General features: G+C 34.2%; 2 protein-coding genes across 2 annotated transcripts in view; one reads left to right on the forward strand and one right to left on the reverse strand.

Annotated features, from left to right (window-relative positions):
• The window catches only part of LOC123674766 (flotillin-2), a 374,288-nt gene that overhangs the window by 133,865 nt on the left and 223,131 nt on the right, over window positions 1-17,292 (forward strand). The gene's annotated exons all lie outside the window — the stretch shown is intronic.
• The window catches only part of LOC123674758 (glucose dehydrogenase [FAD, quinone]-like), a 28,016-nt gene continuing 21,064 nt past the window's right edge, over window positions 10,341-17,292 (reverse strand). The window contains exons 5-7 of the mRNA XM_045609826.1: window positions 14,730-15,058; window positions 11,690-11,905; window positions 10,341-11,631 (exon numbers count right to left, since the gene is read on the reverse strand). Of these exons, the coding sequence (XP_045465782.1) occupies window positions 10,478-11,631; window positions 11,690-11,905; window positions 14,730-15,058 (1,699 nt within the window). The 3' untranslated portion in view covers window positions 10,341-10,477. The remainder of the gene's footprint in view (window positions 11,632-11,689; window positions 11,906-14,729; window positions 15,059-17,292) is intronic.

Consider the following 17,292-nt stretch of genomic DNA (forward strand, 5'->3'; position numbering starts at 1 on the left):
GGAACTGGAATGTAACCACCTATCATGCTATTAAAACCATTCTTGTCACTGGGCCAAGGACTTCGACCACTTCGATGACACTCGATCAGTAAATACTTCGAGATCAATACTGAGTGTTGCGGAAATAAGACAATTGCAAATATATAGGGTGTTTTTTTTTCGAGGTATATAATTTAAGTTAGCATAACTGTTCGAGATGGCGACCGATTTAACAGCTGTCAAGTGATTTATTCTCAGTTTGGTTTGGCAATTCATCATGAATAGACTCACGCCTGAACAACGCTTGCAAATAGTGCAATTTTATTTCGAAAATAATGGTTCTGTGCGGAATATGTATCGCGCACTACGTCCATTTTATTTTGTTTAGCGATGAAGCGCACTTCTGGTTGAATGGCTACGTCAACAAACAAAACTGCCGCATTTGGAGTGAAGCTAATCCTCAAGTGTATGTCGAAACACCGTTACATCCAGAAATACTGACTGTTTGGTGCGCTTTATGGGCTGGTGGAATCATTGGTCCGTACTTCTTCAAAAACGATGATGGCCAGAACGTTACAGTCAATGGTGATCGGTATAGAGCCATGATTGCTAACTTTTTCATTCCTGAACTGAACACCCATGATGTCCAGGAGCTGTGGTTTCAACAAGACGGCGCAACATGTCACACAGCTCGTGCCACAATCGATTTATTGAAAGACACGTTTGGTGACCGCCTAATTTCACGTTTTGGACCTGTGAATTGGCCTCCAAGATCTTGTGATTCAACACCGCTAGACTACTTTCTGTGGGGCTATGTAAAGTCATTCGCTATGCGGATAAGCCACAAGCCTTTGACCATTTGGAAGACAACATTCGCCGTGTTATTGCCGATATACGGGCACAAATGTAGGAAAAAGTCATCGAAAATTGGACGTCCAGATTGGACTACATCCGAGCCAGCCGTGGCGGTCATATGCCAGAAATCATATTTAAAATGTATTGCCACAAGATTATCTTGCGGATAAATGAAATTCATGTCAATCGATCAATCCATCGTTGTTTTATTGCAATTTAAAGTTCTATAGCTCTAAAAAAACACCCTTTGGTCTTTAGCCATAAAAAAAAAATAATAATAATAATCAAAATAAGAAAATGTATGAATGCAGGCAGAAACACTAAAATACGAATAAAACAACACAATGAATATAGAAAAAATTATAGGGGTATATTTAAAACTACGAAATGAATAGATAGAACTGTAGCAAATAGTATTCAAATAAAAAACAACTTCGTAGAATGCCTAATTTCCGAGATCGACGAGGAATCAAAATCTGGGTTTTCTATATATAGCTATAGCAGCATTATTCTCAGTTGTTCTTGAGCAACGCAGACGGTTTCGGTGATTTACATCACTAACCTGTCCCATGTTTGTAGTAAAATTTGATAATGACTACGCTGTTATTGATAAGTGTGTCGTACATGTTTAGTAATGGCGTAGTTTTCACTTGTCAACTGTCAAAAAATGACTGCTTTAAAAGTCTCGCGGTCTATCAAAAATAAAACACCTTATTGGAAAACCCTTTTTATAAAATAACCACTCGAATGTTTATGTCAAATTACAGTATCAAAATGTCATCAGAACGATGCAATCATATTTCCAATAAATGAACGCTGAAAATATCAATCATTTTATAACTTTTTTGAAGAAGGTGATGTGGAAAATATTAAATAGAAGCTTATTCTGCACCATTTCATACTGCCTGTTCCTACCTACGAATTATAAACATATAAAACAAAACAAATTCGTTTTTTGATGGCCAAATTAAATGATTGAAGATATGTTCATATTGTTCTTAATTAAACAATTGTTTTTTTTTTCAGGTATGTCCAAGTCATATGGAAAAGTGATTTTTGGGATGGAGAGGATGTTAGACTTTAGTGGTCGTAAGTGATCATTAGTATTTCCTATAGGTCTCATAGGAATTGGTTTGAACATTCCCAAGAGGAAATATTATGTTGTTCATGTAAGTCACTGCGGGTGCATTATCAAATAAAAATTTCAATATATTTTGAAAAGGTATATACAATGGATCAGCAATTCTCATCGAATTTTAAGTTTGTATAAGGAAACTAGGTGAGTGCAAGAAAGTATGCACAACAAAACAGGTATATTGAGTAAAATCCCACGAACATAACATGAAAATTTCAGACAACTGGAAAATTAGTCTTTAAGTCTTAATACAGTTAAACCATTTTTTTTAATTGGTTAATGTGTCTAGGATCGTTGATTGAATTAATCATAACAACAACTATATCACCAGCTCAGTGATTTGGGAATTTGAAATGAATTTTTTGTGATCAACAACCTGAATGAATACATAATTGAAATAGTTTCAAATAAAAAACCACGTTTATAATCGAGGAAATCATGTAATCATTTATTGAAATTAAGTTGTTCATATTTGAATTAATTTTTACAAATTTCACAAAAGGTGAGAAAATTCATATAGGTATACAGAATGTTTCACTTGATTTTGTTAATTTTAAAATTTTGAAGTTTAAAATTTGTAATTTGAATATCTGTGAGCTCAGTTTCAGAAATTATGGTTCCGACTACTTTGCATAGAATAACTCATTAAAAAGAGTATGATTGAAGATTTTATACGTTTCACTCGATGAGGTGATAAAAGTATTATGTAGTTATGTACCTACATATTCTATATACCTACCCACATACGTTCAAATGTTTCTTGGAAAGAGGGGATTTGAAAAACAAATTGGTATGTAGAATAGTAACGTGTAAGCCTTTAGGCCAATCGAATGTGATGCCGATAATATCGAGGATAATATCAGCATTTTATTCAAATGGAATAATGCAAAACTCCGAAACTAATTGAGGTAGAACCTTGCGCTAAAAACTATTTTATTCAGTAAAACGAAAGCGGTACAGGTATGTAATTTCATGATTCTGCATAGGCAATTTCAGTATACCGGGTGATTTTTTTAAGTTGACTAGGACAAACTTTCGAAAAGGAAACATCTGACAGAAAAATTTTGGAGAGAGAGGTTGTGTTTGATGGTTGAGGTCAAATGGGACCTACTTTTTTTATTTCAGATTCATACTCGTTCAGTAGCGTTAGAGTCTTCCGTGCAATTGCTTTGTACTGGAGAAATTGCAATCGTAGTGTACTGGAGAAATTGGTGTATTAGCATCATTTCATAGTACTTTAATGTTAGTCATCCTTGATCTTGCACGTTCTAGGTTATTATATTTATAAAACAATAAGTGTGAAGTTCTTTTATGGTAATTGTTTAACCATATATTCATAGCATTGTAAAATGCGATATAGCTATAACATTAAATTCGCGGGTGCGAAAACAAAATAAAACACGCTACAAATTTCAAATAAAAGTTTATTGTGTCTTTAATTGTCAACTTATTATAGAAATATCATAATACCACAACAATAAGTGGTGTAATTTCATGGCGAAAACTATTGTTTTACCACATTCTAGAATTGTTGGTTTCGACTTGAGAGAACTAATATTGTGTATGGCAATCGATTTGAAATAAATACTCACGTATCTGAATAATGATTTCATGGTTACATCTCTGAGCGTCAACAAACATTGTAGGGCGGAAATTTGAATTTTAGATTTTTCCAATAATGAGTCTCAATAATTGTAGCAGAGAAAAACGTCTGCTCGCATGTTCCAATCAACGCATTTTTTTCACTTCGCAATTCGCATGAACCTGACACTTAATTTTGAACTCATTCGCAGTTATAATATCAGATTACAATTACTTCATTAACCTGCAAAGTTACATGTCATAAAGATAAAGAACAAAACCTTGCACACAATATATAATTTATCATTTTTTCCTGGAACAAGCTGGTCAGCTCCTTGAGCTAACAAAATATCTTATAAAAAATAACATATGAATGCTAGTAAGGTTCAGTTTTTCCTTCCGATATAACGCCAGTTATATCAGATATATGCAGATATTGAATATCGGCAGATATTTTGTGGTTCACAGGGTATCAAATTAGAAAATTCAAAATTTATGTTGTATTGTAATTTCTGTAAAACACATGGTAACAAGAACGGAAACACTCGGAATCTATGACAACTGATATCGACAACAAAGGAGGATTACACCTAATTTAACTATAAATATTTCACACAAAAAACACTATTATTGCACTTAAGTGCAATAATAATGTTCTTTGAAAAAGATCAGCATCTATTTTTCTTATATATCAAGAAGGAAACAATTCCGCACCATTTCAAAATTTGACCATCAGTGCAGAACGCTACTGGACACAATTTATAATTTGGATCATAGCTCGTTTTAGCAATATTCAGAATTTATTACTACTTCGATCAGATTTATACCCATTTTGTGATATTTCAACATACCATCTACATGTATATTGTGAGATTTTCTTCGCGAAGAATACTAAACTAAGAATTGTCGCTCTTTGCATGAGATCATCGAATGTGCAATGAATATAGAAGATGAAGCAATATTCAATAAAAACGATCGTTACACCTATCAAGGTCATGGAATCTGCAAGAATACGTGGTTAACTCTTTAGTGACTTTCTCACAGATTAAGAATCAGTCAAGGATTTTATTCTTCTGTTGGAATCGACAATAATTGAGGAATGAATGTTACATACGTGATGAGCTGCAAAAACTGTCTAAGTTCAGTAGGACGCTGATATATTACATTGATGTCTGTATTCATTGCTCCGAATTAATGAGAATTGAGTTCTCAAATATTCAGTAGTTAGTGCTTGCCAAATACTCGAATATTTTCCTGACTGCATGAAGTGTAATTTCGCCAACTACTTCGAGTGAAGAGGTTCGTATAATCGAAATATATTGTCTATGCTCGAGTTAATATTCGTTACGATTAGATAACGAATAATTTCAATTTCAATAACTATAACTTAAGCAATGCATTTTGATATTTCAATGACATTTTTACTGAGCTTGACTTTTATTTTTTTTTTTTGGCGAACTTCCAAGAATTTTACTATGGAATTTATCCCGATATGGCAGGAGGCGTAACACCAAAACGCGTCGTCAAGATTGTTATAGCAAAAAATTCGACACTCCAATACAATACCCTAAATCTCATTATAATGTTATAAACTATAGTTTATAATTCTGAATGAATCTTCAGTAATACCAAACAACCTGGTCATTCCTTCACAGAACAATCAAAAATAATGTCTAAACTTAATTTTTGTTCTCTTTCTCCTGGAATATAATAATAATAATATTTATTTAGCACTTGGCTAGTATAAAACTGGAAAATTTATATAACATAATAACTTAATTATTTACATTTCTCTTAAATGGCTATACAGAATGTACCCAAAGATGGGGATCTCTTAATTTCCTCTGGGAGACCATTGTACCAGCGAACACTCTCAAAGAACAAGAACTTCTGTAAAGAAGTTGTTCTCACTGTTCAGATATTGTAGTCATAAAAATTTCCTCTTCTTTCTAAGAAATCTTTCAGATATCGTGGTACTTCTTCATATTTTTTTCCACAGGTAACCAGTTCAATTCATTATGAATGACTTCAGTACATCTTAGGATTATTCTCATGGAATTATTATGTTGTGTTTGAAGTCTACTTATATCTCCCTGTGTACATGATATTAGCAGTGCAGAACAATAGTGAAAATGGGGCATAATGATTGTATTGAAGACCTGTCTCCTAGTCCACTCCGACAAAAAGGCAGAAATACGAGCAAAAAATTAATTCTTCTTCCCTAATTTCCTGGACATGTGGTCAATTTGCGGATCCAATACAACATCCAGATATTTAATCTCTGAGACATAATCTATATTCCTTCCATTGAATGTCTGAAAGCGCATACACCATTGTTGTTGCTATATATTTCATGTAGACATTTGGCGTAATTATTGCTTACCTATTAACTGATATCCATTTGTATGACATTCTGTTTGTAATGTATGCTTTTGTGAAATTTATCAATACATAATGTCATAATATGAGGACATCTATGTATCATCTAATATAATATATAATGTGCGCATCCACCACTATAGTTTCTTATAGTCGATGTCAAATTTCAATAGTAAAGGGTGTTTTTTTAGAGCTATAGAACTTTAAATGGCAATAAAACAACGATGGATTATTCGATTGACATGAATTTTATTTATCCGCAAGATAATCTTGTGGCTTTACATTTTAAATATGATTTCTGGCATATGACCGCCACGGCTGGCTCGGATGTAGTCCAATCTGGACGTCCAATTTTCGATGACTTTTTCCAACATTTGTGGCCGTATATCGGCAATAACACGGCGAATGTTGTCTTTCAAATGGTCAAGGGTTTGTGGTTTATCCGCATAGACCAATGACTTTACATAGCCCCACAGAAAGTAGTCTAGCGGTGTTAAATCACAAGATCTAGAGGGCAATTCACAGATCCAAAACGTGAAATTAGGCGGTCACCAAACATGTCTTTCAATAAATCGATTGTGGCACGAGCTGTGTGACATGTTGCGCCGTCTTGTTGGAACCACAGCTCCTGGACATCATAGTTGTTCAATTCAGGAATGAAAAAGTTAGTAATCATGGCTCTATACCGATCACCATTGACTGTAACGTTCTGGCCATCATCGTTTTTGAAGAAGTACGGACCAATGATTCCACCAGCCCATAAAGCGCACCAAACAGTCAGTTTTTCTGGATGTAACAGTGTTTTGACATATACTTGAGAATTAGCTTCACTCCAAATGCGGCAGTTTTGTTTGTTGACGTAGCCATTCAACCAGAAGTGCGCTTCATCGCTAATGGACGTAGTGCGCGATACGTATACCGCACAAAACCATTATTTTCGAAATGAAATTGCACTATTTGCAAGCGTTGTTCAGGCGTGAGTCTATTCATGATAAATTGCCAAACCAAACTGAGAATAAATCACTTGACAGCTGTTAAATCAGTCGCCATCTCGAGCAGAAATGCCAACTTCAAGTTATATACCTCGAAAAAAAAACACCTTATATATTAAATGGTAAGAATTTGAGTAAGCATTTTCGAATTTTGATATTATGGCTCATATTTCCCGATTTATAGTACCTTTAGCTACCCACACGTTAATTTATGAATAACGTGAATATTGGCTTCTACAAAACATTCATATTGTTATTTGTCTCAACCATCGCTTATATGTCTTATTTGCATTCATTGTATCAATTAGATTTCAAACTCTAATAATCGATTTTATCATTTTCATTTTTTACTCATACACGTTATTGAACAGTAGAGGAAATGAAATCAACGTTCAATGTTTTCATCCAGATTTTCCTAGGAATCTGTGAAATCTTTCAGAGGCTTTAATGGGTGCTGTGGAGTTTTTCATATCAGCGAAACTTACACACACTTATTCTGCAGAATTTCTAGTGCTAATTTGTTCACCGAGCTAACAATGTTCATTTAAAAATCTATTTTTCATTTTAAAAATATATTGTTTATATCTCGGTGTTTGAACTATTAATTAATTCTTCACTCGTATTATGGTTTCATTTCAAGATAATCTAATTGAGGTTTGAATCTTTCATTCGAATTATACAATAGTTGATATCCATACACCAAAAAAGTTTCAAATTGTATTATGATAATTTATACGAATCTAACTTCGCACATTCTGGGACGTATCTGTCCTCAAGAATCCTTCATTCAAAATTCAAATCAAGTTCTAAATCGAGACACCTTTACTGCTTCGGCAACTTTTTGTTTGATATTTTTCGTCCAGAATTTTAATTGGATATTCCGTCGTAATAATAACTTGAATCAGTTCGTTTATAATTTATTCTATCAATGAATCAATTAGATAAAGCAATTATGGAGTTCAATGTTTATTGAAACTATTATACTCATTTATATTGAAATTTTTTTGGGTGGAGTATTGATGATGAAATACATTGAGCTTTTTTGATTGACATAGGCTAATATATTTGACTCAAATGTGTTCTCATTACTCACCAGTTTCTTTGATGGGAACCAAAGGATTTTGGAAAATAAAAAACAGTAATACTAGTAAAATCAACAAAATTATTGAAAAAATATCAACAGACAAGCTAACTCCAAAAATAAATCATGAATTCTCAAAATCATTCTTTCATTATAATACAACATATACACATACAAAATTATCACAAAAATATAATAATAGTCCATTTCGTCACAAAAACATGATTACACTTGAAATAGTCATAGATCCATCTTGGCCGGTATCACCAATTGTTCAACATCCAGTTCAAGGCGACTAATCGATATTTATAAGCTTACTCCTACATGTAATTACGATTCATGTAACTTCTTCAATCAACTTCTTACGAGGCTTCTCACAATGATGAATATCACTTGGCCACACTGTCAGTTGAAAGAACTTTGAATAATATATTGCAATCTGCCCAGCACAGAATGAAACGATTTCATTCTCACAAACTTAAAACTACAATACAGAAAGATCGCCAAGAAGACAAAGCCTAAGAAATGTTCAATGTCGATTGGTTTCTACAATATCAGGCTTGTCTACCTTGTCTTTCATTTCCTTTTAAAGTTGAAATTTTTTTATAGTGAATCCAATGGGAAGTATTTTGAATCAACCATGACTTTTATATATTATCAGGAGCTATTCTATTATTATGTTAATGCAATGCCATATATCATTCTGAATATAATTCATGTAAATTTTAAACAATTTATTAACGTTCACACTATAGAAGAAATTGATCGAGCAGATGGAAGGATTAAGAGATTATACAGGTTCATGAAGAAAGTGGCAAACCCGATAGAAGGGTAAAAATTATTTGTGTAATATAGCTTTAATGACGTTTGAAGTATAGCCAAAACGATATATAGTATCGTTTATTCATTATTTCACTTCATATGATGCGTTCAATCAATTCACTAATCTCTCATAGTTAATTAATCAAATGGAAGGTTCAAACTATTCAGTGATGTTTATTGAGCAGATAAAAAGTGAATACTTTAATTTCCATAAAAAACTATTGAAAAAATGTTAATCGAATAAATATAATTCAAATTGGCCACTAAAATGCAAGTTGTTACAGATTTTTCGCATATTCAATAATATAGTCAGATTATGTAATATTCTCACAAATCTTTGAGGGTGTCAATAAATAGAATACTATAATATTTTACTGACAATAAATGAGTTATGACGAGAGTTCATTTGAAAAAAAGTGTGAATATTTATATATTACTTAGAGATGAAAATTATATTCTTCCATAAAAACATTTTTCGATGTTAAAATAGTCGATATTGATAGTAATGCTATTTTCAAAAATTCATATCAATAATATGGTAATCTCTTGGTAATCTATTATTGAAAACTTTGATTTTATTACCTATAATTTATTGATATTTATTACTTCAACTTGGACGTATTTGGTTTGTTTTCTGTGTAGCCTTTTGTGAAGTCTGAATATACGAAATGTTCACTTAGTCTAAATTGATTCAATGGTCCTAACTCTATAATTTGAACTTCATCATCTCAAATCAAATCTTGGAATTTCTGAAGAATGATTATTCAGCTGTATATCCAAAATGGAAAACAAGCAGTTCAATTATGATTAACCTAGAAGTATTCTATACTGATCCGGTTTTCCAATTCCTTTGTGACACACATTGTATATTGCAACTGAAATTTGACTATTGTGTTCGTTCCTGTTTCCAAATTTCATTAACCAATATGCTTTATGAATGGAATATATATCTCAATTTTTGAAAAATCATTTCGAAACTTCATCAATATACATATCTACAATTTATCTATTTTATTGCAGTAAGTGTATCCACTGAATTACATTTTGCAGAATAGTCGTTGGTCACGTAGTGTTAGATTTCATTCATTTTGAAATTGATATAAATCATTGTAATGAGCGAAAATGTGTTTACATCATTAGTGGTACAGTTTGACCATACATAGAAGAAAATGAATTGAAAGAAGATTCTTATGATAATGATGAAGATGTCAAATGGCTCTCCGATGAAATAAAAAAGACCTTAATACTATATATTTCTCAAAAAAAAATTGTCATTTCGAAATAATATAAAAGAATTTCCCTTAAGTAGGTTTAACGAATTTGTAGAACGACTGTTATAGGTGAGGTTCAAAAAAATGGGAAGAAGAAAATATAGTTAGTTCTTAATTTGTCCTTATTCGAGTAGGTATCCACGTTGGTTGAATAACCGTGATGATGTTTTCCAATCTATTTTACTGAGTAAATCAAGAAGATTAATATTTTGCCCCTCTCATTCTTTCTGATTCTTCTATAAAAAAGTGTGTTTCAACTGAGAAGTCTTTAATATTTAAGCGATACCAACTAAATCGAACTATTTCATTCCTTGTTCACTCATTTACAGCTAAATTTATCCCTTCACATCAAATGGCACGTATTTTGAGCATTCAAAAATGTTTACTTTTTTTTCGAGAGCCAATCCTCTTTGATCAAATCGGCACCTTTCTCTCCAACCATTATAGCAGGAGCATTCGTATTTCCACTAGGTATTGTAGGCATGATACTGGCATCTATAACCCTCAAACCATTCACTCCATACACCCTCAATCTGGGATCGACCACAGCCTCCCTATCCCAAGATGGACCCATTTTGCATGTCCCTACAGGATGGTAGATAGTCATCGAAATCGTCCTTATGTGACATTCCCAATACTTGTCACTGCCAAATTCGAATTTTTTACAATTCGGAAAGGCCACCCTGTGCAAACGCGAACCAAACTGTTTGAAAGCTCTAGATTCGCTTATATTGATGGCTATTTTGGCACCTTCTACAAGGGTTTTGATGTCGAAAGGATCATCGAAATAATTAGCATTGATCAAAGGGGCTTCGAAAGGGTTTTTGCTTTGCAGTCTCACCCAACCTCTTGATCTAGGACGAAGAAGAAGTGGCATCAACGTCCAAACATCCTTGTTGGCTATAGGTTTGTATACTGTGTTGTAGAGGTGGTCTGTTAGACCTAAAACTTTCCTTACCCTTGCTCCAGCATCTGAGTTGATGCTAGCCGGAGCCATATGGAATTGTATATCCGGCCAGGATCTGTTTCCGAGATAGGTACTGACGAAGGCTAGTCCTTCCACTCCTCCTAATGTTGTCATAGGTCCCTTTTCATTAACGACGTACTGCATCGTCATTGGAAATGCTTGAAACCTATCTTGCACTATGGACACTGGTTTATCTATCAGAAATGTCAGTCCTCCCATTCCCACATGGTCTTGAAGATTTTCTCCAACAGGAAGATCTTTTAGAGTTGGTATGTTGAAGTGGCTGAGGTGTTTCTTTGGTCCTATACCGCTAAGCATCATTATCTGAGGAGTATTTATAGCTCCAGCTGATAGTATTACTTCCTTCCTCGCTAATACTATTTGTTTTCGACCATGTCTTACAAATTCCACACCGAAAGCTTTCATGGTGGTAGGATTGATTAAGATCTTCGTAACATGTGAGTCTAGAGCTACGTGGATGTTCTTACGGAGCTTAATGGGACGTAAGAAGGCCTTAGCCGTTGAGCATCTCTGTCCCCTTCTGATCGTTCCTTGGGCTATCATGAAACCTGAAAAAATAAATGTTGTTTATGGACAAATTTATATTTCCTAAATTGGTATATTTACCGGCTTGTTCTGCACCATTGATATCTCTGTTTTGATAGCCCATTTCTGTACCAGCTTGCACGAAAGCAACCACTAGGGGAGTTCTCCATGGTGCTTCTTGGACAGTCAACAATCCTCCGGTACCATGGTAGGGGGTTTTTGACAGGTAGGGATTCCTGTTATCTTCAGATTTTATGAAGTATTTAAGAACGTTGTCGTAATTCCATCCAGGATTTCCTAAAATATTCGAAACTTTGAATATGAGTGTGAATTTTTGGCGTAAATCGGCACAGTCATTTTATAAAGATCACATAGTAGGATAACGGTAGGTTCGCACATATATTATTCACATTATTATATATGGAGAATTTTTTTCATTGTTCAACTCCTGATAATTCATCTTCTTGTTGACACTTCTGTGTTGATTAGAGATTGAAATGCTATATCTTCTTCTTCTTCCACATATCATAGGCCTCCATCTCTTTGGGGGTCTTCCTAAGGGGCGTCGTGTCCGTGGTATACCATCCCTAGCGATTTTTGCCAGTCTTCCCGTAGTCATCCTGTCCACGTGATCATTCCAGGCTCTTCTTCGCTTACGTCCCCACCTGACAATGTCTTCTACTTGACATTCGTGCCTTATGTCAGTGTTTCTTTTCCTATCTCTTAGTGTGTATCCTGAGATGTTTCTTAGTGCTATATCTTTCGTTTTATATTACTACTGTTTATCAATAAATTAGGTGGATTAATTCCGCTATCATTAATATTTTTGATATTTCTTGTGTAGGTGGCAACACATTCAATTTAGTCGTAATGCACATTATGATTCAATATTATATATAATCCCAATTTTCCAATTGGTTTTATTTTTCTTTCAAATCACCAAACTTCTCAATTGATATTATTTATTCGAAAATATATTGTATGTCTTGTATGAATTGACTGATGGATAATTTTCATACAGTGCATACAATAATATTTTGTCCCCCATTATTTTTCTCAATTTTGTAGTACTCATAAATTAGGTTGTTCATGAATCAGCTCGTGTTTTATTCAATTCGATATATTATGTTTCTTCTTCATATTGGATGATATTTACTCACTGAACAAAAAATTCGAAATATTATTGATTTTTCAGGTTTACTCAATTTTTTTTATGAATTAGTTTTAAATTGCAGAGCCAAAGCTTGACATATCAACAAATGAATTTAACTATTAGGAACGTTTGAAAACTATAGGGTGTTTTTTTTCTCGATATATAACTTTGAGTTGGCATTTCTGTTCAAGATGGCGACCGATTCAACAGCTGTCGAGTGATTTAGTCTCAGTTTGGTTTGGCAATTCACATGAATAGACTCACGTCTGAACAACGCTTGCAAATAGATCAATTTTATTTCGAAAATAATGGTTCTGTGCGGAATACGTATCGCGCACTACGTCCATTAGCGAAGAAGCGCACTTCTGGTTGAATGGCTACGTCAACAAACAAAACTGCCGCATTTGGAGTGAAGCTTATCCTTGAGTGTATGTCGAAACACCGGTACATCCAGAAAATCTGACTGTTTGGTGCGCTTTATGGGCTGGTGGAATCATTGGTCCGTACTTCTTCAAAAACGATGATGGCCAGAACGTTACAGTCAATGGTGATCGGTATAGAGCCATGATTACTAATTGTTTCATTCCTGAATTGAACATGATGTCCAGGAGCTGTGGTTCCAACAAGACGGCGCAACATGTCACACAGCTCGTGCCACAATCGATTTATTGAAAGGCTTTTTTGGTGACCGCCTAATTTCACGTTTTGGACCTGTGAATTGGCCTCCAAGATCTTGTGATTCAAAACCGCTAGACTACTTTCTGTGGGGCTATGTGAAGTCATTGGTCAATGCGGATAAGCCACAAAACCTTGACCATTTGGAAGACAACATTCGCCGTGTTATTGCTGATATACGGCCACAAATGTTGGGAAAAGTCATCGAAAATTGGACGTCCAGATTGGACTACATCCGAGCCAGCCGTGGCGGTCATATGCCAGAAATCATATTTAAAATGTAATGCCACAAGATTGCGGATAAATAAAATTCATGTCAATCGTATAATCCATCGTTGTTTTATTGCAATTCAAAGTTCTATAGCTTTTAAAAAATACTCTTTATGTGTATGAATAGGAAGTATTCCCATCTCTGGACAGAGTCATTAATATACAAAAGATAAATTGAACTCAAGGTCTGTTGTGTACCCATCAGTGTACACCACTTCACCATCTCGCCTACTAGTTCCAATGCATTTCAATATATGCAATGGCTTCAAGGAGGTTGGTTACGTTCTCATTTCTACAAGTTTTCGTCTAAAGGTTTTTTTTGCGTAGCCTTGTGACGGCGTGGCATTCTGTGATCACGTGATCAGGATTTTCTTACTAATTCCCACAGGATATGCGGATCGTCAGTTCCCAACTTTTAAATGCTCATGGATGCGACAATACCTTCAAAAAAGCCATTGAGGAGGTGTTGTATGTTCATACACCCAGAAATAAAGGATCTTGGAGTTCAAAAATCTCCAAGGAACTTTTTGAAGTGATCCATTGCTGTAAGATACCGCCAGAGTGTTTTTTGTTGGCTTCCTACCTTTCTTCGAACTCTTTCTTATATTTGGGATTGTTTCCACAGCTAATTATTGTTTTGTTCACCGGAGTAGTGATTATGAGTGAGTAGTTATCATAACTTAGAGCGTACTAGTAATAAGCTATAACGAAGAAAGTTCTTTTCTTTGGTAGTTCATAATATTTCCTAAGAAAATTATTCTGTAATGATGAACTGCTTGATAATGTTGCCACTGCTTCCTAGATAGCTTCGACGAACATTTGAATTGATTCTGAACGGCGTTATCCTACTATATAATTTTCATACAATGGTACAGGTTACTGAAATTTTGTTTAATTCTCAGGCTGTAAAAGGTCATAATTTTGTTCACCAAATAGGGTATGTCCGAGTCCAAACCGTACGTCTGTGATGGCTCTCTTGTCACGTCCGGGACACTAAAAATATCACCGTTCGGAAATACCTACCAAGATCTTCCCAATGATCATAGTCTTTTCTATTTCCTCTAACGTATAGCATGTAGTTGAGGACGCTACTGCCTCCAAGGACCTTGCCTCTAGGCCAGTTGCACTGTCCGTTCTTCATTCCCAAACAGGCCCTTCCGGTATTCATGGTTTTGTATGCCCAATCCAGTTTCGAGAGTTGAAGGTATGCAGCTAAGGAAGGCACATCGCTGATTTCGTTCTCATCTGGACCTGCCTCGAGAAGGAGGACACTCCAGTTGGGAATTTCGGAAAGACGGGAGGCTACTACTGCACCTGCGCTTCCTCCTCCAACTACCACAAAGTCGTATTCCCTAAAAAATTGAGTGATGTATAACTAATTTTGTTGTCTTATTTGAAAGTCACTATTCTGAAACTAAAGCGGACATTTTTATGACAAGGTCTGGATGTGCATTTCTCAATTTCAGTATCGTAATGAGTTCATTGCATTACTGAAAACTGTGCTGTAATGAACTCATCACAGCATTGTTTTCAGTTATATTTTTTGTTTTGTGGTTGTCTACACTATTTTCCGACAAATTTCAACACACTTTACTTGTCAATATAATATGATTTGGATATAGCATATGGAAATGATAAACCATTGTATAAATTTCATTGTCTTAAGACTATGGACTGGTTAGATTTATTTTCTGGCTTTGTGAATTGCTTAGCTTGCTCTTTGTTTTTGTATGAACTGTAAGACTGTACAGGGTGGGCAAATAAGCGAGGTAAGCGGCTATATCTCAGGATCCACTCATCGTAGAGATTTTCGGTAAACATTTTTATCACTAAAGTGTACAAGAGAACACACTGGAAATTGTTTTGAAGTTCATACCTCTACTGTTAGGGGGCGTAATAGCTACCGTCGAGTAGAAAAATGAATTTTACTCGAAAATGTTTCATATGAAGTTGAAGAAAAAATATCATTACTCTAATCCTTAGAGAATTCTTTATCTTTTTGAATTATTACTTTCGATTTTACGACATCAAATGAGGGTAGGTGAATGGGAGAAATCTGACTGATTGAAATGCATGTAACTTCAGTTTGGCTCAACATTTTTGAGTGAATTAGATCTCGTCTGAAAGATAATATCTTGTTGATTGAGGACAAAATATAGTCATGATAAATTTGTTTTTGCTGCTTTCGATAGGGGGCGATAAGTCAGAAGTTCATTGTTTTGTTCATTTTACTCCGAAATTTCAAATGTAATGATAATATTTTCTTAACAGAAAGAAAAATTCCATCAAATTTGCATGAAAAAACCTGAAGGTCGCAAAGCGATAGTTTCAGGCGTTCTGGAGTTATGGCCGAACGAAGATAATCTTCAACTGATGCACTGCAAAAAACTAAATTGTGTCTTTAGGTTCTGACAAAAACAGAAATCCCATTAAATTAGTATGAAAAAACCAGGAGGTCGCAAAGCGATAGCTTCAGGCATTCTGGAGTTATGGCTGAAAAAAGATATTCTTCAACTGATGCACTGAAAAACTAAATTGTGTCTTCTTTCGGCCATAACTCTAGAACGCCTGAAGGTATCTCTTTGCGACCTTTAGGTTTTTTCATGCAAATTTGATGGAATTTCTGTTTCTGTTAAGAAAATCCTATCATTTCATTTGAAATTTCGGAGTAAAATGAATAAAACAATGAACAATGAATGAAATAGATCAAAACTAATATTACGGAATATTGGGTTATACTTTTTGTTCTTTCGCTTGAATATCCTATGGATCAACAAAAATCTTTGCGAGAAGCTCTACTCGGGGGGATTGTTATCACTGTAATATTTACCTTTTTTTGCGATAATATTCTTGAATTCTGGTTCTAATGTGGTGATATAAAACTCATTGGAAAATTTTACTCCGATTGAATGAAATCTTTTCAAATTATCAGAAACGTAAGTTTTGAAAAAGGTTACAAGGTGTTCACACTCGTATCAGTCAGTGCCAAATGGTTAACGGAGCACAATTTGAATATTTTTTTCGGTTAATAAAGATTTTCCTCCATGAAAGTTTCATTTTTAACTCTCGCAATAATTGTTTTATTTTCACAAAAAAAATTGTTATCTACGATACCAATTTTTAGCTACAATAATTGTTATCCACGATACTTTTTTCAAGCCATCAATTCGGTTAGTTGATAAATCAGCAAAAAAACTTAATAACAGGAATATGTTCTTTACTTTATACAGATACTCTATTTGTTCCTTTATAATCATCCTAACGCATCAATACTTCTTTACCCTTTCTCTAAAGGCCATTTACAGATATAAGGTCTCAACATTCATCGTACATGTAACATGAACTTCAATCGTCACCTACTAATGTAAGTGAAAGTACCATTTGCATAATAAAATGATACAAGTACTACGCACTTTACCCATTAAATCAGCCATGCTTTCTTTTAACACCTGTCAGATGTAATATGATAAAATTATGTAATTTACTAGACAATTAATCGGATTTATCCTAGAGACATAATCGATGATATAAATAAATTAGGCTACTGGTTTTCAGCGACGAAAATAGACATAATGCTTTTTATATC

The sequence above is a fragment of the Harmonia axyridis genome, chromosome 3, assembly GCF_914767665.1.
Source record: "Harmonia axyridis chromosome 3, icHarAxyr1.1, whole genome shotgun sequence".
Taxonomy (NCBI): domain Eukaryota; kingdom Metazoa; phylum Arthropoda; class Insecta; order Coleoptera; family Coccinellidae; genus Harmonia; species Harmonia axyridis.